The following is a 20,492-nucleotide window of genomic DNA, read 5'->3' as shown; positions in this document are numbered from 1 at the left end:
GGAGAAAATGAAAACATCCGATGATATCTGAAGCAGAAGTGTGGCAGGGTGTCAGCTTTGGGAAAGGGGCTCATAGCTTTCTCCTGGACAGGGTCTGCTGTGCCGAGCCCTTGGTGGCTCCACTCCCTGCAGCCCTGGGAAGGGATAAGGCAAACTCAGCCAGTGGGATAAGAATTTTCTGGATGAGTGGACGAACGCGCTCACTAAAACGGACTCTGCAGGGGGGACGAGGGCCATCACTGGGTCTAGCTGTCGGGACTCAGCCTCATGGCACACCCAGCCGCCCAGGGAGTGATGGAGAGCTAGGGGGGTGCGGTGCATCTTGGAAGGGATGTCAAACAGCGCTCCCTCCATGCAGGCGCTCTCCCTTTAAAGCAATCCCGGGGCCGAGAGCGGGGAGGAGGCGGGGGCGGGCGGGGGGCGCGGCGCCTCGGTTCGGCGGCGGCTGCTGCGGGAGGTGGCCGGCGCCGCGGCGGCGAGCGGAGCCCGGCAGTAGCCGCCAGCCCCGGGGTATGCGGGTGAGCGGGAGAGGAACGCGGAGGAAGGCGGAGAGCGGCGGGGAGCGGGGCGAGGGAGCCCGGCCGAGCCCTCCCGAGCGGCGGAGGATGCGCCGAGCCCCGGGGAGTCGAGCCCAGCTGCAGCGCGGCGCGTCCCGCCCGGCCGCCGCCCCAGCCCGCGCAGGTAACGGCGGCGGAGGGGATCGGGGGCACCGGCATGGGGCTTTGTGGGGGGAGAATATCCATCCCCCCGGAGGCGGGAGGGGACACCCTGGGGACCTGCGGCTCTGCAGCGCATCACTCGGCAAGTGGGACTGGATCCCCTCGCAGCGGGGCTGAGATGAGGGAAGGGTCCCCCCGCGGGGTGAAGGGCTCTCCCGGCGCGAAGAGCTCTGTGGGGCAGGCAGAGACAGGTTCGCCGTGCTCTGGGCCCCCCCAGTGCCCCGAGGGGCTGGAGGCCCAGCTCGGAGCAACGGCAGATGCTCAGTGCCAACCTCAAAACCACCCCGATCGAAGCTTGGCTTTGAGGTTGCATGCATCCAGCAACCTCAAGCAGCTGGTGCAGGAGATAGGCAGAGTGTGGTGTGAGGTGACAGGTCCCATCTTGCCGCTAGCTCCCGAAACCAGCCAACTTTGGGCTGATGCTGTGGGGCACCTGGTTCCCAGCGGTGCAGGTGGGGGGCAATGGGAGCCAGTCCCTGCTCGGACTAAAGCTAGTGAAGATGACAAGGGTGCCTGGAACGTCACAGCTGGGTCCCTAGGGACTGCTGGCTGCATGGCGGATGATATCCCAGGTTTAGCAACAGCAGGGGTTCGATTTGATCCCAGCCAGACACTTTGTTTTCAGCTCCCCGTTCATCAGAGGATCTGCCCGGCTAAGGGAGCTGCCTGCGTGCTTCTGACATCTTGCTCCCCTGCTAAATTAGGGCAAATTGCCAAGCTGGCCCCCTGCGCCCTTGTCCATGTCTCTATTGAGAAACTGAGTCTCATCTCACGTTCCTTGACTTGTACAGGAGCAACCCACCACAACAGCGACTCGAGGGCCCCAGGGCTCTCTTTTTATCTGCTGCGCTGCCAATGGAGGAGAGAGAGGTTTAATTATCCTCAAGTGTCAGTTCAAGATAGATCTGCTGGGACACAGCTCTTGGCAGGTGCAAAATAACAGGACGTTTTCATGCATGGGAGGCTGAGCTGGGAACAGTTCAGTGGTTTAATTGGAAGGGTTCATATCAGGGTACAGAAAATGGGACGGTGCAGGCTCCAGCAGTGATCCTGCTGCTGCAGCTGTGGGAAGATGGATGCTGAAGGCTAAGAACTTTCTCTGGTGCATTGTTTTGTGGACTTGGAGCAGAGAGGGTGCTCTGGGCTGGTAGAACAACCTCAAGTCCTGTGACCTGCGAGGTGCTGATGTGTTTTCAGTCTCACTTGGTTTCTCAGCTTTTCAGTTGGTTCCCATGACAGTCCTTGCAGGGCCACTGGGAGATGTGCTCTGTTTTAAGGGGCATCCAAGAGCTGAGAATGAGTGAGTTACTCCAGAACCAGGGCACTCTGGGGCTGTATCCTGGGCTGTAGCTGTCATCGCATAACCTCCTCCAGCTGTGGCATCCCACAATGGCAATATTGCTACCACAAAATGAGACCTCTTTATATCCAGACCCTGTAATCAGCCTGGTGTGGGACATGCCAGCACGAGGAAGAAAGATGTCTTATTTTATTTAATTTTATTTTTTATCAAGATATGCTGAGCTTTTCTCTGTGCTCATTCCCTGGGGACCATGGGACAGATGTTATAAAGAAACCATGCCCCCATCTCTTCTGGCTCCTTGGAGGGGACGTGGTATCCTGATTTTCTGGCGAAGTCACAATGTTGTGCCATTGTAGTTAGGTTCCTTGTTTTAGGGTCCCAATAATGAGTTAGCTGTACTTCATTTCAGTGCTGGGTGCAACAAGCCAGCCCTCAATGCAGTTCCTACAAGCACAAAACATCAGCTGGCGTTAGAAGTCTGGGGTTGATCCTGTCTTATCTATAGCAATCATATTCTAGCCCCCCTTGCTAATTGCTGGTGTCTTTTCTGACACTGTGAGAGGACATTCAGTAAATTCTTTGTGTTTTGTAGTTGTGCTGAGATGGTGTTTTCAGGAAGACCCAGTTATTAAATATCATTTTGGCATCATTCCCTTCACGCTTGTGCCTGGTGAATGCTGCCATTTGCTTGTAGCCATGCTCCACTCCTGCCAGAGTCACATCCCTCCTTTGCAAATCTGCATTATAGTGAAACTTGTTGGCTGTTGCTTGGGTGAAAACCTTGTGGATGGTCACTCCTGGTGCTGTGACTTGTGTGGTGCTGGCCCTGATGCAGGAGTGCTGGGTATCTGGCTAGCTGTGGCTCGAGGGAGGGCAGCTCTGAGAGGAGGCTTTCTGTCCTTTGTCCTAGTTAACTGTGCCTGAGTCTCTGACAAAGGCATTTTGCAGGTGAGATGGAGGAGCAGAGGTTCCTCCTCACTTCTCCTTGGAGGTCAGGCATCTGGGAGATGGGCTGGACCAAGTAAGAGCAGAACCCCACACACATTTCAACTCCTAACAATCTTTTGTTGCTGCCTGTGACAGGAACATATCTAGACTTGATATATATCCCCTGCCTTGACTTTGGGCTTTGGATCAAGGCGTAACAGCTTTTGATGCTTGCATACACAATAAGGGGGAAAAAATTAAAACCACAATCCTCAAAATGTTTGCAAATCCAAGAGCTTATCCTCACTCTGGGTAGGAAAAACTAACCAAGGGTAGGATCAGTAAATCACAGAATCAGCCACTTTCATCATCAAACATCAGGGCTGGGACACAGCTAGCATGGAGCAGCATAACCACACTGAGTCCTTGGGAGTATGATCAGGATCTGGCACCATGGGTTTTTCCTTTAATACCTTTACAGTGAGCAGCTTGGCAATCGGCAGGGATCCCAGCCATACATGGATGGGGCTGGGCTTCACATGGGTGTGATGGAGAAACAAAGGCTGCTTGTGGAATGGAGGACACCCACCGAATGAACCTCTTGCTAGGGCTCTGCAGAGGACAGTGGCTCGTTCAGGACCAAATGGGCTGAACTAATGCAAGCCCCCACCTTTGCTAAAGAGGTCTGATAACTTCAACCAGTAACTGAAGTGCTGAGCAGGGAGAACACCCACATTTTTAGCCCAGGGAGGAAGGGCTGTCCTTGCAAAGCTGGGAACATCCTATCTACAGATCAGCACATCAGTGCCAACAGTAAGAACAGTAAAAAGGGGCTGGTAGTACAGCATCCCATCACTTTAGCCACTCTCCTACATCCACTTGCCACTGAAGCCCCTCTCCAGTGAGGCCAGTCCCTGCTGCTGGTGAGCAGGGGCCATCCTCTCTCTGTACTGGTGTGTTGGGGAGGTGGATGGTGTATGGTGAGGTGGGAAGGGATCAGGCCCATCAGCATCAGTGGTTCATGATACCCTGAGGCAGCCACTGCTGAAGCTGACTATGTAGGGTGTGTGTAGCAGCAGTGGGGAGAAGATGGACTGGCATCTGGCCTTCAGAACTGTCTTTCTGCCACACTGAAAGCAAACTCAGAGACAGAAGTAGGGCAGGTGGCATCTCTCTCACTGGTGCTTGTGTTGAGCCAGGCTGGTGTGTGCTCCACGGGCAGCAGTGAGCCCAGGTTGCCCTAGGGCAATGTGCCAGTGGACCAGGACAGCACATCTCTTGGTAGAGTCAGCAGGGACTCACAAACCCAGCCCACAGGGAGCACTGCAAGGCTGAAGGTTTTTTTCCCAGCGTGTTTGGACCTGGGACATCAGCTGGAGTGACAGCATTGCCCGAGCCCCCCAGTGGTGTCAGAGTCTGGGGTCAGGCCAGTCCATCTGGAGTTTCATGGCATTATCTCTTAAATGCCTTTAACTGCAATAGGCTGGCCTGACTGATTGGATTGTGCTCTGTAATTAATTAGCTGGGTGTGCCGTATGGGAAGCAGCATCAGTGGGAAGAGAGGGGGAATCTGCTGGTAAGAGCTGTTAAGCTTCAAATGTCCATTTCTTGTTAAAGCAGCCTTGTGCAGCATTAGTCTGTGGGCACAGGGGGTTAGCTCCAGGGTCATGGCCCTTTTCCATAAGAGGAAGTGTTGTTTTGCTGCCTGACCATTCCCCCAGAGCCTGTGTCCTGAGAGCCCCAACCAACTTGCCTGGCCTTGGGGATGGCTAGGAGGGAAGAGCTTGTTTGGGCTAGGATGTTTTGGGGTGGTGAGGAGATGCCCCCCTCCTGCCTGGGTGACAGACCCTGTTAGGGTTAGGGTGCATGGCTGGCAGAATTCCCATTGCTCTTCCTTCCCACACCAGAGCCCATGGGCTTCTCCCCACTCCCTTCCTGCTCCCAAACTTGCCATGCCTCTGCTCAGCTTCTTTGTCTACTTTTAGCATCCATTTGTGCCTTTATACAGACAGCATCCCCCTTAGGGTGGTTCTCTTCCTTTGTGTTTACTGTGGGGATTAATCTGGACCTGCAGCGTAAGGGAAACCTGCAAGGAACGGCTCCTTTTATTGTTTGATTTGGGAAATGCTGCTGGGCTGGGCTCATGTTTCAGGCCTGTGCTGTTTTTTAAGGGTGCATTTTGGGAGTGCTGTGGGAACAGGGGGTGTCCCTGTCTGACCTGGGCTGGGGTCTCTCCTGGGCGTGGCATCCTTCGGGGTCGCTCCCTCCCTTGCTGCATCCTGTATGGGTGGAGGAGAGAGGGCTCTTCTCAGGGTGCCTCCCCTGGCAGGTGAGACCTGTTTTCTGCTCAGGTGCCCCCACCAATCCATCCAACACCCCTGTGTCTCTCTGCAGCTCTCAGATTCTTCCAGCCTCCATTTGGAATGTGGTGAGTTGGGATGTGGTTTGCTGCTAACAGGCACCTCTGTGCTCTTGCAAAATTTCAGTCTGGCTCGTGATGGGGAAACTGAACTTTGCCCTGTGGTGCCTGCTCAAAATGGTCCCTTCCCCTGTGTTTGGGGGTCTGGGATGGGCTCTCCTGCTCCTCGATGCTGCAAGGAGGTGTGGAGGGGGGCAGTGTGAGACTCCAGAGGGTTGTTGTTGCCGTCACGCTGGAGAAGAGTTGTAATGCCCTCTGCTCCAATGGCTGATAAATCTTGGAGGAAAAAACCAAAGAAAAACCAACAAAAAAAAGTCATGTGCCTGCTCAGCTTAACCCTCAAAGGAAAACCACGTCATTTTAAAAAGAAAAGCTGTTAAAAATAGAAATTTTTAGCAGAGAATGACACTCAGAGGAGTCAATGAGCTCTGTTTCAAGAGCTGGGAAACAAAACGCTCCAGGGGCTGTGAAAGGAAGTCTTTCCTTTTCCAACTCCCTGAGTGTCAGGTGTGGCTCCTCAAGCTTGTTGTTTTCCATCTGGCTGTGCCAGATCCAGCCAGGCTGTGGTGATCGCTGGCTGCTCCCAGCTGCTCGCTGTAAGTGGGGAATTCACCATCTTGGAAGAGGACAAAGCTGTGACTCAGACTTGTGTTGCATCTTGCCTTGGGTTTCCCGTTTGCCAGCAGGGCTGAAGGGGAGCTGGTGAGCCCCACGGAGCATCCCTTCCTTATTTATTTAATTTTTAATTGGCTAAGGAGCCCTCTCATTTGCTTTGGTTCTGACTAATGAGACGCGCCTCGCTTTGACAGCGTGTCACAAGCAATAAATTTCTCAGGAGCTTCTGGGCTGTGTGGATGCCCTCATGCTCTTGCCTGGCTCACCCTCCTCCATATCACCCTGTGCTGCTGCCCCAGCCTGGCCCTTGAGCAAAGGAGATGAGGGTTGGGATGAAGAGTGTGAAATTGGTGATCTCTTTGGGATAGCCTCAATTGGTGATCTCAAAGCTGAGGATTTGGGTGCTTCCTATATTGTTTGTCTGGGCTGGAAATTGGAAAGTAGAAATCTGTCGAGGACCCAGACAGGCTGCTGTTTAGCAGCCATGATCTCTGTTGTGTTTTCCCAAAGATCTCAGCTGTGCCTCAGGGTGTGAACATTGTGCCAGGCTCCAGCTAATCTCACCAGGGGCTTGGGCTGGCTGGCAGTGAACCAACATGCCAGTGAAGATTCTATGGAAGACTTTCATTCCCATTAAAAATGATTTTTTTTATTGGAAGGTTTTGCAGGAGCATGGCTCCTTTGGTGAGGAAAGAAGGGGATGGTCTCCAACAGGAAACTCTAGATGGACCCACGATTTTCAAAGCGTTTCCCAGGGGGCTTTACCAAAAGGGGCCTGGTTGCTGCAGGGGTGTGCAGAGATAGAATTGTCCTTCCTTGCCATCCTGCTGAGATCAGTATGTGGGGGTAGTCCTCCACATCCTGATTTCAGCAGGATGGCAAGGAAGTCCTCCTGGGATCATTGCTCTGGAGCATCCTTGTGTGCATTAGGAGCATATAGCAATAGGTGTTGTGTCGTATAGGAGTTATGTGATGCTGATACAGGTGAGGAGAAGGGTCATGGGCAAGCTGAGGGGTGCCACCCTGGGGCAGAGATGCTCAGCCACATCTGACCAGAGCAGAAGGGGCTGGATGCTGCTTTGTTTGAGGGCGTGGATGCCTTGGTGCTGTTTGTCACCTCTTGCTGGGTGACACTAACCTTCACTCTCCTGGAGTTGTTAAGGGACTGCTTGAGGTTTCAAATCATTGATGGGAAGCACTAACTATTAGCACTTCTTCTCTTTGTATTCGTGATGGATTCTCTTTAGGCGTTGCTCTTAGTGGCTCTCCACTGTTAGCTTTTGTTTTCTCCTCAATAGCTTGTCTAATAAACGCCATTATCTTGGGCACAAATCTACTTCATGTCTCAATTCCACTTGGCGAGAGTTGGTAATAACAGCTGAACAACATCCTTTGAAAAGGGACTCTGTCACCAGCAGCCCTGGGTGCCACTTCTCCGCTTCCCACACTTGTCCCCAGAGCAGATAAAGACAAGGGGAAGGCGCGTGGCCAGAAAGCAAAAGGGACATCCTCCTGATAAATTGGATGTCTGAGCAGTGCCGGCAGCAGTCAGTGCAGCAGCTCTGGGGATCAGGGCAGCTCGGGCCCTGCCACCTTGGTCATTAGAGGAGATGTGCTTAAGGCCTGGGATCCTTCCTAATTCCAGCAGATTAGAGGAGAAGGATGGTGGTGAAAGGTGATGGCTTGCAGGGAAGATCAGCAGTATTTTGTACAGCTTGAAGGAGCTTCTTATCTGTGGCCAAATCAAGCTGTTGCCTCCTAGTCAGAATCTTGTCCTGAAAAGGCTTTAACTGGTAGCTGCTGCTGGGTGCTTACTGGGTTTTGGGTCGGCCTGCAGGTCTGTGAGGGGAAGTATTAAGGCAGCTCCATGTTTTGGCTGAGGGCAGCACATTCCCAGCCCATGGAGACCTGACCCTGATGTCACTGCAGTGACTTTTGTTACTGTCCCTACTGCATAAGCAGATGAAGCAGAGGGCGAGCAGTGTTTTAATTAGAACAAATTTTATTTATTTCTACTGGACCAGGCTGCACTCAATCAGCTGCTGTGTTTCCAGAGGAAATCCTTCCCAAGGAAAATTTCCCATTCTCAGGGGGAAGGGGACCACAGATAGGAGCAAGCTGCCCCACGTTCTCTCAGTTGTCCCGTTGCTGGGATGTCTGGCTGCTTCCAGTATCTGTCCCCTCCCTGAGTTATAAATACTTTATCTTCTCAGTGCCTACTGCATCAAATATTTTTTTTAAATGGCATTTTCTTTTTCTATTTTTTCCTGTCTTGTATTTCAAAACACGCCCGCCACACGCGTAGCGCTCAGACATGCTCTCGGCTTCCCCCCAAATGTAATTGCTTTAAAACTGCAGATAGTTGGCGAAAGCAATTTTCTCTCCATTACAGAAGACTCCAGCTCCTCTCATCCTTCATGCAAGTCACTCTCCCCAGCCCTGCCTTCTCTCTGCCACTGTGCAGTGCTCAGCACTGGGGCTGGTGGTACCTCCGCTTTCCCAAATGAAGCTCTTGCTTTTCTGGGCTCAGGTGGGGATCTCTCTGCAGGGAAAAAGTGGCTTCTAGCACAGCTTCTGCTGAGCAAGGGCGATGCTCTCTGGCAGCAAAGCCCTTCCTTGGCTGTGCTGATCTCCCTGGTGGGATGGGTACCTGTGCCAGGCACGTGTTCGCCGCGGTTTTGCAGCTCCACCACGTGCACATTTAACATGCTCTTTCTGTCCGCAGGACGTGTTGGGCTTTCAAAGACATTAATGATGGAAAATAAATTGGAATCCGAGAGAAATCATCTTTAGGCATTCTCTGTAGGCCTTGTCTTGCTTTGCCTTCCTCAGCCATGTTGAAGGCTGTGGCTGGAGGGGAATATAAATGAGGAGGAGCCCCAGGTCTCTGTGATCTGTTGTGATGCCTTGTGCCCAGTGGATCTTGCTGCAGGGAGCCTGTCCGCTCACTGGTGCTGATAAACCCAGGGGGGGCTGGAGATGGTGGAAGTCCTGAGAAGTTGCTTGACCTTCCTGGAGGGTTTAGAGTCCTGAGTTAAAGGAGGTTGAGGCACACCAGGCTTTTCAAGGGTCTGTGTCCTGCTCAGGGGCTTTAAGTGTCATTCTGGCATGGGGCAGCAGTTGTGTTTGGTTCTGCACCAACGTGTCCTGGGGAACCAGGCCCTTGTGTCAGCTGACCACACTGCAGATGGAGCTAGGTCACAGGTAAACAAACCTGAACATACTCCATACACACTATGGCTGCAGTGTTCCCTGCCCTGTGCTCACACCCCCTAAGGTGCTGGTCTCCTGCTTGGAAGAGAAGATGTGATCTGCCAGGACCACCACCCACAGCAGGCAGGGATCACGCTGGTGGTTATCACCCCTGACATGTCCCTGCAGAGGCCAGCAGCCTTTCCAGATGCACCCAGAAATGTCTTATCTGGGCACCCTCACAGCAGGAGAGGATGCAGTGGCTTTGTCAGCATCAAAGCTTTCGGTCCCTGGAGGAGAGCCAATGTGCCATAAAACCTGCTTGTTTCTCCTGCTCTGCTCCTGCAAAGTGAGTGCAGAGCTGGCATGGACTGGAGCCCACAGGGAGCCATAGCTCATGCTGGCCTCTGGCGAGAGGCTGTTAAAGCACCACTGCCTATCTTAGCTGGCCCCTGGGCTGCTCTTGGACATGAACCAGCCTTGTAATGAAAGCTTTCTCTGTGTCTGTTTGTTTTCTGAGCATCAGTTTAATGTCTGAAAAATCCTGTTGCAGCAGAGCCTGGAGCACTTCAAAGACACTGCAGGAGAGGAGGGGGCTCTGTAGGGACCCTGCCTATGCCAGGTGTGGAGAGAAACCTGGCTGGCCACCACAGCCAGCTTCCTACTTCCAAGGGATTTGGCTTGGTGTGTTGAGGGAGACATTGAGCTTTGCTCCCACAGCACAGATCCATTGCTGTGAGAGCCTTTTACATAGCATGTCCTCCCAGCCTTGGATATTTGGAGATGCCTATATGAAGAGCTGAGGGTTTGGGTGGGGAGGATTCATGGTCTGAAACCTGCTGTAGCTGTCACATTAGCAGGTTGAGCAGTGCTTGTGCATTCCTCTCTTAGGGGATGATGCTGGTGGCTTCCACTTCTCACTAGGATGGCGTCAAGACTGTCTGGCTGCTCCAAGGTGCTCCACAGCTCCCCAGAGTGGCACTTCTTGCAGTGGTATCCTCCCAGTCATGTAGTTCTGTGTTGTCTTAATGGTGTCAGGCTCTGAATGAGCTTGGGCAATTTGCTTTATAAAGCAATGTGCTAAATATGTCAACACTCAGCGCATGTTTTTAATATAATATTTCAGATTGTTTTGAAAGAAGCCAAGATCCTGCTTTCCCTCTTCATTAGGAACATTTTATGTGAAAGAGATGAACAATAGAGAGAGTTTGCCAGAGAGAAAGCTTTCCCAAGTATTTGTTGCTGCTGAGAAATCAGCTGCTTTTTACAAAAAAACCCTCAATGCATAACTATCAGGGCAATTAAGCAGCTTGTAAGCTGCCAAGGAAGGTTGTAGAATTGGCTTTGCTGGAGATGTTGGAGGCCAGGCTTGACCGTAGCCATTGGGTGTGCTTTAGGCACAGTAAATCCCAGTTTCCAAAGGGGGAATGGACTAAATGACCCACCAGTAGCCCCTGGGCTCTTGGGAGTTCCACACAGACAGTCTGAGCTGCTCTGGCATGAGCAATTCCAGGCTGATGGAGTGAGTGGGTTTGTGAATCTCATGCTGATTCAGGCCAGAATTGATGGCTTTGGCTTTTATTTCACTTCCCAGCAGGACCAGGATTGGTTTCTGTCCTGGTCTCCAGCTGGGAGACTTGGTCTCCTGCCATGGAAAGGGTAAGACCTTCTGCCTGCCTGGTTGCAAAGCTCTGTTCTGGCTGAAGATACTTAAAAGAAAAGAAACCCAAAAAATCCCACTGCTGTACTTTCATCAGGGAAACTGGGTTCCTGTCTGTTCTCCAAAGAGTTTCTCTTTCATCACAAGTTAGAGGAAACTTAGAGGGAACTGAAAACTTCCCTCTTCAATGAGGACACACCTGGAGAGATGATGGGAGGAAGCTGTTTCCAAAGCCCCTGCCAGCCCTAGCTCTCTTTCCATCAGGCCTCCTCAGCTGAGGTCCCAAGAGGTGTTCTGGGATAACTTCCTTATGAAAGGGAGGGCAGCCAAGAGCCTGGAGCCTTCCTATCATGGAAAAGCCTGTCTGAAAGGCAGGGAGCCTCAGCCTCATTAGCTGGGGTGGTTGGCACTGGGGAAGTGGACCCTGGAGAGGGATTTGAGTGAAGAGGGCAATCCTGCAGCCAGAATCGGCCCAGGAGAAATGCTCCAGAGGCGAGACCATGCAGATGTTGGCATGACAGGAATGTGGGCTGTGCTGGGATGCTCTGACTCAGGGCAGGAGGGAACTGACTGGGTGGCCCTGAGGTGAGACCTGGTGTTTTGTGTGTGTGCTCACTGCACACACACACTGCTGCTGGGCCTGGGGAGAGGGTTCATGGGGATGCTGCTGCCCTGCTGCACCCAGGACAGGCAGGATCTGGTTTTCTTTCACCTCCTGGTAATCCTGTACTCAAATATTTTTCCTGCAGATCTGGTTTTTATCTTTATTTTTTTTTTACCACTCCTAAATGGAGTGTTTAAGCCTATTCTTTTGTTTTCTGTGAAAGGAGCAGTAAATCCTTTATCCTGCATGGCTATTTCTGTGTGCGTGTTTTCTCATTGTGCTCTAGCTTGTCAGCTGTGTCAAAGCCCAGAAACCTTGGCCTCTGTTGGACTTCAGACTTGGATTTCTCTGTATTTAACAACACAGACTCCCTTGGACTAACAGTTCTTTTTTTTTTTTTTTTTTTGGTGTCTTTTTTTTTTTTTTTGCAAAGAATACCTGGTTAAAAAATCCCTGACAAGAGGGAGCAAGCAAAGTGGCTGTTAGGTTAATTCCCAGCACATCATGCCAGTGCTGGCAAGGACTCACAGCCAGCATGTCCTCCTGTCCCCCTGTGCCTCTGGGGCACCAGGGCTGCCCAGGGAAGGAGAACCCCCCTGGGTGAGGGAGCTTTCCAGAGATTAGCTCGGGCTCGGCGGGTGCCTAATGCTCAGGCAGTGGATGTGATGAGCACAAAGGCAGGATTTCGGTGGGATTAGCTGGGGAGAGGATGGATGGCTGCCTCTGCACCAGAGCTGTGTGCCAGCTCTGCCTGCTGTCCCCACTCCTGGGAGCAAGTGTGGGGTGTCTCCCTGGGGGGGTTCTGATGGAGTGACAGCCAGGCAGCTGTTCTCATGGCTGCAGAGAGGAAGAATGGGCTGTGGCACTGATGGCTGCAGGAGGGATCAAGGATGGTGGCAGCCCACTCTGTGCCCTGACAGTGGTGGCAGCAGCCTCAGGAAGCCAAGGGAAGCTGTAGAATTGGCTTTGCTGGAGATGTTGAAGGCCAGGCATGATGATTGGGCATGCTTCAGGCACAGTAAATCCCAGTTCCCAAAGGAGGAATGGACTAAATGACCCACCAGCAGCTCCTGGAAGTTTCAGAAATATGGTCTGAGCTGTGCTAGCATGAGGAATTCCAGGCTGGAGGAGTGAGAGGGGTTGTGAATCTTGTACTGTTTCAGGCCAGAATTGATGTCTTTGGCTTTTAACTCACTTTCCAGCAGGACCAGGGATGGGTTCTGTTCTGGTCTCCAGCAGTGAGCCCAGCAGCCAGTGACCCACATTCCCTGGGGTCAGCTCCACCAGCTGTGCTGGTCCTCCATGAATGCCATGGCAGCTCACCAAACCGGGCAGCATGGGCGTTTGTGCGAGAACAAAAGAATAAACAATGGAAACTGTGATTAATTAGTGCAGCTAATTAGCGATGTGCTTGGCCTGGGCTGGAACTTGGTGAGGTGCCAAAATCAGAGGCGAAGCCACAGGAGAAACTCTGATTGGAACTGCTTTGGGGAGGGAGCAGGGAAGGGGAGAGGATGCTTTCCCAGCACCTCTTTGCAACTTGCCACACTGACAGGTCAGACCGGGGCCAGCCCTGGTCTTACAGCCTGCAGGTGCTGCTGTTGCCATCCCTAGCAGCATCCTCCCATTTCCTGGTGCTGTCTTTGCTGAGACATCACTTCCCTGGCCACAATCAGCATCAGGAGCTGGTTGTTTCACCAGTCCTGCAGGTGTTAATTAATGAGCCCTCGTTAGGGTCGGTGGGGTTGCCTTCCCCATGGAATAGGATCCTGCTTGTTCATCTTCTCCTACACAATACAGCGGCATTTTCTTTGCTCTCCATTTGCAAATTAGTGCAAGGACCACGATCAGCAAACAAATTTGCAGCGAGCTCATGGCAGGCTTGGAGATTTGGAAGAATCCTTGGCAAATATTTGCCAGCCTCCACCGCAAACCTCGTGAATACTTTTCATGACTGAGAGATGCTGAGCTTAGCTGCCAGCTTGGGGTAGGATGGCAGACCTCGGGTAGGGGATGGCTGCTAAAAAATACCTGAGCTAAGAGGTGTTTTTAACTCGCTTCCACCCCTGCTGTCCCCTGCCCTCACGCTGTGCAGCGTGGAAATGGGTGGAGATGGGATACGCCTGACCCATCTGCTATGCTGGATGGTGCATATGGGTGTGAGGGCCAGCCTGCAGGCACGGGGACACTGTGACACTGCACCCACAGGTCAGTGCAGCTCCCATGGGCTGCGGGACGGGGGGAACAGGCGAGCACCCCCATAGCCGCTTTTTCCTCCATGGGGCACATGGTGAGCATGGGAAGGGTCCCCGTGGGGCTGTGGTGGCTTTTGATGTCACTGGTGGATGGGTGGGCAGGAGGTGGCAGGGATGGGTTTGGCCTTGTGGCCCGAAGTTTGGTCCTGGGTCCCAATGGGCCCCCGGTGCTGCAGGGGACAGTGGGGCCTGCGGGCTCGGGGGGCTCTGTCCCGCTGTGCCCAACCTCCACCCCGGCGTTGTTCACCTTCCTCGTGGCAGGGTGGGAATTATTTCATTGTATTTTCAGTAACACCGCCATTTAGGAGATGTGTAATAGTGCTTTTCTAATTTTTAAGGGTCTGTTTTAATTAGGGGCCTTGGACTGGGTGACCTCCAGAGGTCCCTTTCAACCCTAACAGTTGTGTGAGTGCAGCCACAGCAGGATCACATCATTGCCATTAAAAGGTGGCTGCACCGAAATGCCATTTGCTCAGCGAGGTCTGAAGCAGTGCCCTTTGAAGTAATTGGGAAACGTGGCTCCTTTTTTGAGGACAGGACAGTCTATTTTTCAAGGTGCCATCACATTATTATTAATTTGTTAAACACTGACTGCTCAAAACTGTTTGAGACGCAAAAAGAGGATGTGAGTTCTGCCTTGGGGACCTCACCACTAAATAAATGTATTAAATCAAACTCTTGCTGGAGAGGATAGTGCTGCATATGAAGCTGAAGCTGGTTAGAGGATGAGTGGATGTACCACCTCCATCAGCAAAGGGTCTTGCTTCCCTTTCAGTTTTGAATTTGGGAGGAGTGATCACAGATTGACAGGTCAAGGATCTGCTTTCTTTTAGCTTTTCCTAGGTGCCAGTGGAACCCTTTGACTTGTGAGGAATACAGAGAGCTCCCCTTGTCTTGTGAGACCCTTTGGCTGGGCCAGTTGAACTGGAGGGTCCTTCCCTTGCATGTTCATGGTTGCGTGCATCAGCACAGGCCAGGGGCTGCTTGCCCAGGTGAGCTTGTGCCTTCTCTCCTTCCCCAATAATGATGCTGGGAAACTGCTCCCAAGAATCCTCCTGGGCCTGGCAGGAGCCCCTTGGGCCGTGCTGGACCTCTTCAGATATCCACATCTGCTTCATGTCCAGATCTAAGCAGATCCCACTGGTTTCCTCTCCTTGATGACAGGGAGGTGGGGAAATAAGAGCAGTACAGAAAAACATCAATATATTAAGTTCTTCACCTTCCTAACTTAGAAGTCAGCCTTTCTGTGGGGTTGGGTTTGCTTGGTGTGTGCTTGAGGCTGGGTGTTTCCAGACTGACACCTTCTGTGCCTTCCCACCCACAGCCCCCTGTGCCCTGGAGCCATGAGCAGCTCTCAGTGCCCGCAGAGCCACCGGAGCAGCCTCCCAGCCACAGCCCCCCGGCACTCTTAGGCTTCCCTGCCCCCCTGGAAGGTGCTCATCGCTGGCCAGGAGAACAGGCTGCACCTGCACCCAGCCTCCTGCATCCCTCAAGGTAAGGATGTCCGTGAAAAGCAAAGGCAACCCAATTTCACTTGGCAAATTCAAATGCAATCAGGTTGTTGCTGTGTTGTTGCATCTCTTACCTACTCCTCTCCCCCTTGTCTTGCTGGGAGGAGAGGTGCTGGCCTGGGGATGAGAACTTCTCTTGCAATTAAAAGGTGATTTTGAAGGTGGGGTAGCTGCTGGTGAAGCCTGTTCCTTGCAGACTGTATCCCACTGGAATTTGCTCATAGTTTAGAAACTACTCTGCTGCTGCAAGGAGCCAGGCTTGGGTGGGACTGGTGCTTTGGACTGCCTCTGCTTCCCTGATGTACCTCCTGAGGATAATTGTGTATAATTTTCCTCTTAACGATGCTCTGGAGGCTTCCCCAGCACGAGCCACCTTTCCTCCCAGCTGTAAAAGGCCTCTGGGGTATTGGAGGCTTCCTGTGATGGGAGAGTAAGGAATGGCCAGGGCAGGGCATTTGGGTGGGAGCCAAGTCCCTCTCCCAGGGAAACACCCTCACCTGCTCCTTACAGTTGGCAATAGGGTTTTTTTAAAGTTAAAGAAGTAGAGCTCAGCTGGTGGGGAGGGGCTGAGACTGATGTGGCCCAGCTGCCCTCCTAATGGGTGCAAAATCAGTATTCATGGAAGAGGAGTGAAAATCGGGATTAGAAATCAAAACCATGATTTCTGGGGTGGTTTTGGAGTTTGAGATTTTTGGGGCCTCTTGTTTTCAAGCTTCTCCATGCAAACAGAGAAGTCAGCTGTGTGCAGTAGCATATGAGAATAGCAGCTTCTCTATGTGTGATCCTACACATAGGCAGGGGAGCTGGGGCCTGGAGGAAGATGAGGGTGCTACCAGCTTGTCACAGGATGGACATGAGACTCCTGTTTTGAGAGGTCTGTGAGAAAGTCACAGTGGACCCAGAGAGCTTGAAAGTACGAGTCAGGACTGTGACCTGCCTTGCCCTGGTTCACTTTGGGAGCTCCCTGCCTGGAGCTGGGATCAGCTGGGATGCTCCAGCTGGGAAGCAGAGGCCAGTTAGCACTGGGAAGACTGACATCCTCAGGCTGTAAATATCCAGCTAGCTCTAATCCTCCCAGTATCTCCATCACTGCTGTTTTCCTAAGAGTTATTTGACTCTTTGTGTTGCACTTCTCAGACAAATGGCTTTTAAATAAAACCTCTGCTAACTCGTTAGGCCTCCTGTCCAGGTCACTTCTTGCATGGGTGATTTATAGGGCTGCTTTTAACATTTTATTAACTTTCAATCACTGGGGCCAGTCAATCAGAGCCTATCCCATTAGCTGTGGTGAGTGGCTGCCCAGGGCATCAGGCTCTCCCGCTGCCTCCTCGCTTCTGGAGAGACCAACCATGGTGAGAGATGGGAATGAACAGGAGGAGAATTTAGATAAGGAGGAATAGATCTGGGATGGATAAGTGAATGCAGAAGGGTTAAGGAGATAATGGGGCCTGTGATCATATCTGGGAAGGTGGCTTATCTCCTGCTGTTGGTACGTGATTTCTTGGCTGCATCTCCTGCAGCATGTGCTGAACCGTGTGGTGATGGGAGAGGAGTGCCAGGGCTTGGTAAGGAGGCGGCTGCTTCAGACTGATGGCAGCAAGGCATCACAGCTGGAGCATCCCTGGGTAGGATGTGCCTGTGTTAAACCCCTCCTGTGACAGTGCCAGAGACAGAGCCTTCCTCCTTGCTAGTGAATTTGCAAGTCCCTTTAGCTCCTGGCATCCCATCTGATCCAGTGGGCTGCCTTGAGCCCAGTTCCCTGCCATCTCAAACTCTCCTCTGCATCTTCTTCCCCCTTGGAGCCGAGCAGAGCCAAGCCCTGCAGCCCTGGCACAATGGTGAGTGGGGCTGAGCAAGCAAAGACCAGTCCAGTTGGGAAATCCAAAGGAGATGGAGATTGTCAGTGATGTGAGGCTGCAGCAACAGCTTTGATTATCTCTGGTTTAGTTGCTCCTCTCCCCGCCATGCCCTGTCTTTGTTCCACTTGTGCTCAGAGATGTTTTTCAGTGGAGTTTTCCAGCTCTTAGTAACAGGGAGAAAAAAACCCTGAACTCCTGCACAACCAGAACTAATGAGCTCTCTCTGGAAATAAAAGCATCCTAAGGACAGCCTTGTGATACAGAACATCCCGTTCTCTGTGGCTGCTCTGGCCACTGCCTCTGAGCGATGGCCCAGCACAGGGCTGTTGGGAGCTGAGCAGAGCTGTCACCTCCCATCCTTCCCCCCAGCCATTGCTCATGTGAGGCATTGAGAAAGCTGAGCCATGGTTTGCTCCTCTGACAGAGCTCTGCTGTGGGGACAGGGATTTGGGAACATTTGTCCAACACTCTGATGCAGAGCCCATCACCTTGTACATTCTCTCAGGACAGGGCAAGGAGGGGTCACATGTCCCCAGAGGTCAGGACCAGCTCTTACTGGCTTGGAAAGGGATTTGGGGAACAGCCTGGCTCCCATCCCTGGCTGGAGTGGAGAGGTATAAGAAGGTGGGCTCACTGCAGCCCCTGTGTCTGAGGGAACACAGACCTGCAGTCCCCGAGGGCTGTCGGGGTTGTCAGGCATCTGGCTGGGAGAGAATTTGTCTTGCAGCAAAGCTGGCATGTGAAAGCCATCGCTTCTGATGTGCCCATGATTTGATGAAACCTGTGTCTCCTTTGTCATTCTTCTGTCTCTGTCTCAAATCCCAGAGCAAAGACAGAGAACTTGCTCACAGAGACAAGCAGGTTTTTTTTTTCCCTCCACCTTTAAATATTTATTCTGAGCTCTCAAGATACACACGCTGTGATCTCGGGGGCCTGCCTCTGTGTTGGTAGTGTCTTCTGCCTGGCAGAACAGGGCTGGCTGCCCTTCCCTCTGGGGAGCACAGGCAGAGAATACTCCCCCTACTACTGCCTTGTGCTGGGTCCCAGAGGAGTGACACGAGGTGTTCACCTCTTCCTACACATGTGCTCCCGTGGGAACAAACCCAAGACCCACAAAATGCTGTCTGTGGGTTGTGAGCTGCCTTTCTGGGGCTGAGACAGAGGTAAAAGCAGCCTGGTCTATCTGGTGTGCTCTGTTCCTGGGGTGGCACATCTCAAATGGCACCCACCCCTCTGTCCCCTGCCTGACTTCCCCTGTCCCTTTTAGCATACAAAGTTGCCATCGGAGGCTTTCCTCTTCCTCCCTGCAGCTTGTCAAGGTCATGCAGGCAACTGGAGCAACACTGCCAGCCTTGGATTTGCAGCCTAAGCTGTGTTGCTATGCTCAGCTGTGGCTTTCAGCCCCCTTCCCTCCTTTTCTCCACTCTCCCTGTACTTCTCCAAGCCTTCCTGGTGCTGCTGCTTGGGTACACAGATTGCAGGAAGAGCAGCCCCATGCCACGGTGGGGGGCACATGCCTGGCATGCCAATGAGGAGCGAGGCTGGTGCTGGCAGCTCAGCCTGGGATGTGCCAAAGCAGAGGCACACTGCAGGCACTGTCCCATGGTTCCCTTCAAAACAAGAGATGCAATCCCATCTGGCTGCAGCTGCCACCTTCCAAGCATTTTTCCTGGAAGTTGGCTGTCCTGCAGAGCTGTCTCACCTCTGCTCCTGCTATGGGGTTTTCTGCACTCAAGGGAAAGGGGATTTTGCATCTGCTCATAGTAGCTGGAGTATGGTGGTGTTAAACTCCGAGGAAAAAAGCCAGGAGCTGGTTTCTCAGCAGCTCTGCAAGGGATGAGAGGATGTCTGCCTTTCCAGGTGAGTACACAAATAGCTACCTCTGCCTCCAGCTGCTGCAGCCCAGGCATCCTGCTCAGCAGCTGGCACTCATCAACACACAGGCTTGTCCCCAGCTGCCCCTGGCAGTGCCAGCCACGGGCTCCCCGGGACCTGTATGGGAGTGGGCACCCATACAGAAAGAAAATCCTTTGCAGAGGCCTAGGGTTGGATGGCAGGTGCAGCTCTACCAGGAGATGTAGCCAAAGGCAAGAGGAGGCAGAGGAGACAATAGCTGATGTAATGGGATTTTCTTTTTTTTTTTTTTTTTTCTTTTTTTTTATTTTTGAAGAGAAATAAATTAAAGCCAGGTCAGGAAAACTGAGCTCCAGTAAGCTGCAAAGTGATGAGGCTGGGACCATGGTGGTGGTTTCCTGGGCTGCTTTTCCCACCCTGCCTGCCCTCTGCCTGCACCCACGATGGGCTGGCAGCAGCACCAGCCCTCTCAGCTCTTGCTGAATGTCTGAACAGAATGGCCTCATTAGCAGGGAAAGTTTCCCCAAGATAAGTTAGTGCTGCTGTAAGAAGTGCAATTATCTCTTTTCTGCTCTCACAACTGTGGGCATTGAAGTTTCCTGCTCTTACACCATGTCATGGCCGAGCTCTTTTGCACAGGAGGGTGCCACCAGGAGAAAGAAATTATAACAAGGACATTTTTTGGAAAGAAAAAGAGTTGTTTTTTTTTTTTTTTTTCATTAAGGATTTGTTACTGCTTGGTTGTCTCACTAGCTCAGAGCTGCTGTGCCCATGCAGAGTGATGCCAGCCCCTGCCTCCCCTTTGTGGTACCTGCCTGTGTGTGGCTTGGTTGGGATGGTGGCAGAGAATGTTTTTTTATGGAAGGCAGAGGACCTGTGCTCTGTGTTTGTGTCAGCTCCTGCTCTGCCTGTGCCCTGTCCTCCTTGTGGTGTCACCCCTTGCCCAGGACTGCAACACCCCAGGGCTCTTCAGCTCCAGCAGGACTTTTCACTGAGCAGTGCATTCACAGGAGCAGCCAGTGCCAGCAGTGTATCTTCAGAGTGAAAATTTGGGGCCTGACTCTTGTAGGAAATATTCCTTCAGGATTCAAGCTTTTTTAGCCATTGGTCATTTGACCTAACAGCACTTTGTGCCACTCCGTGAGCCATAGGGAAGGCTGCCAGAGCACACACAGAGGATGTTTGCAGCTGGATATTGTAACAACTTAGTAGTGAATGGTTGGGATAAGTCATATTTCATAAAACCAGCCAAGAAAAAGATTGGTGATTAATTCTTTTTAATAAACAATGGTGAGTAGTGTGGCTTGATTTGAGCCTGACTGACTTTTACAGTGATTCATGGATTTTTCCACAGGAAAAACCACCTTTATGGTGATTGCTGATGTGTGGGGTGCCTGCTTGCCTTCATGAGTAATTCCCCCCAGCTCCAAAAGCACCAGGGTGTGGAAAAATGATGAACTTCTCCACAGGAGCTGAGAGGGAGGAAGGGTGTGCGTGGCTCCACCACCACAGCCAATGACTGCGTCCCTTCAAAGAGCATTGGAGGACGTGGGAGAGGGGGAATTTCACTGCCA

The 20,492-nt window shown here is 52.3% G+C and overlaps 1 protein-coding gene across 1 annotated transcript in view; it reads left to right on the top strand.

The window, feature by feature from the left end:
- LOC103823181 (uncharacterized) overlaps positions 1-20,492 on the top strand; it is a 115,370-nt gene that overhangs the window by 14,575 nt on the left and 80,303 nt on the right. Inside the window, exons 2-3 of the mRNA XM_050978567.1 lie at positions 542-681; positions 15,019-15,188. Coding sequence (XP_050834524.1) covers positions 542-681; positions 15,019-15,188 — 310 coding nt within the window. The remainder of the gene's footprint in view (positions 1-541; positions 682-15,018; positions 15,189-20,492) is intronic.

Source organism: Serinus canaria, chromosome 10 (assembly GCF_022539315.1).
Source record: "Serinus canaria isolate serCan28SL12 chromosome 10, serCan2020, whole genome shotgun sequence".
NCBI lineage: Eukaryota > Metazoa > Chordata > Aves > Passeriformes > Fringillidae > Serinus > Serinus canaria.
This window is presented reverse-complemented; position numbering and strand designations above follow the sequence as displayed.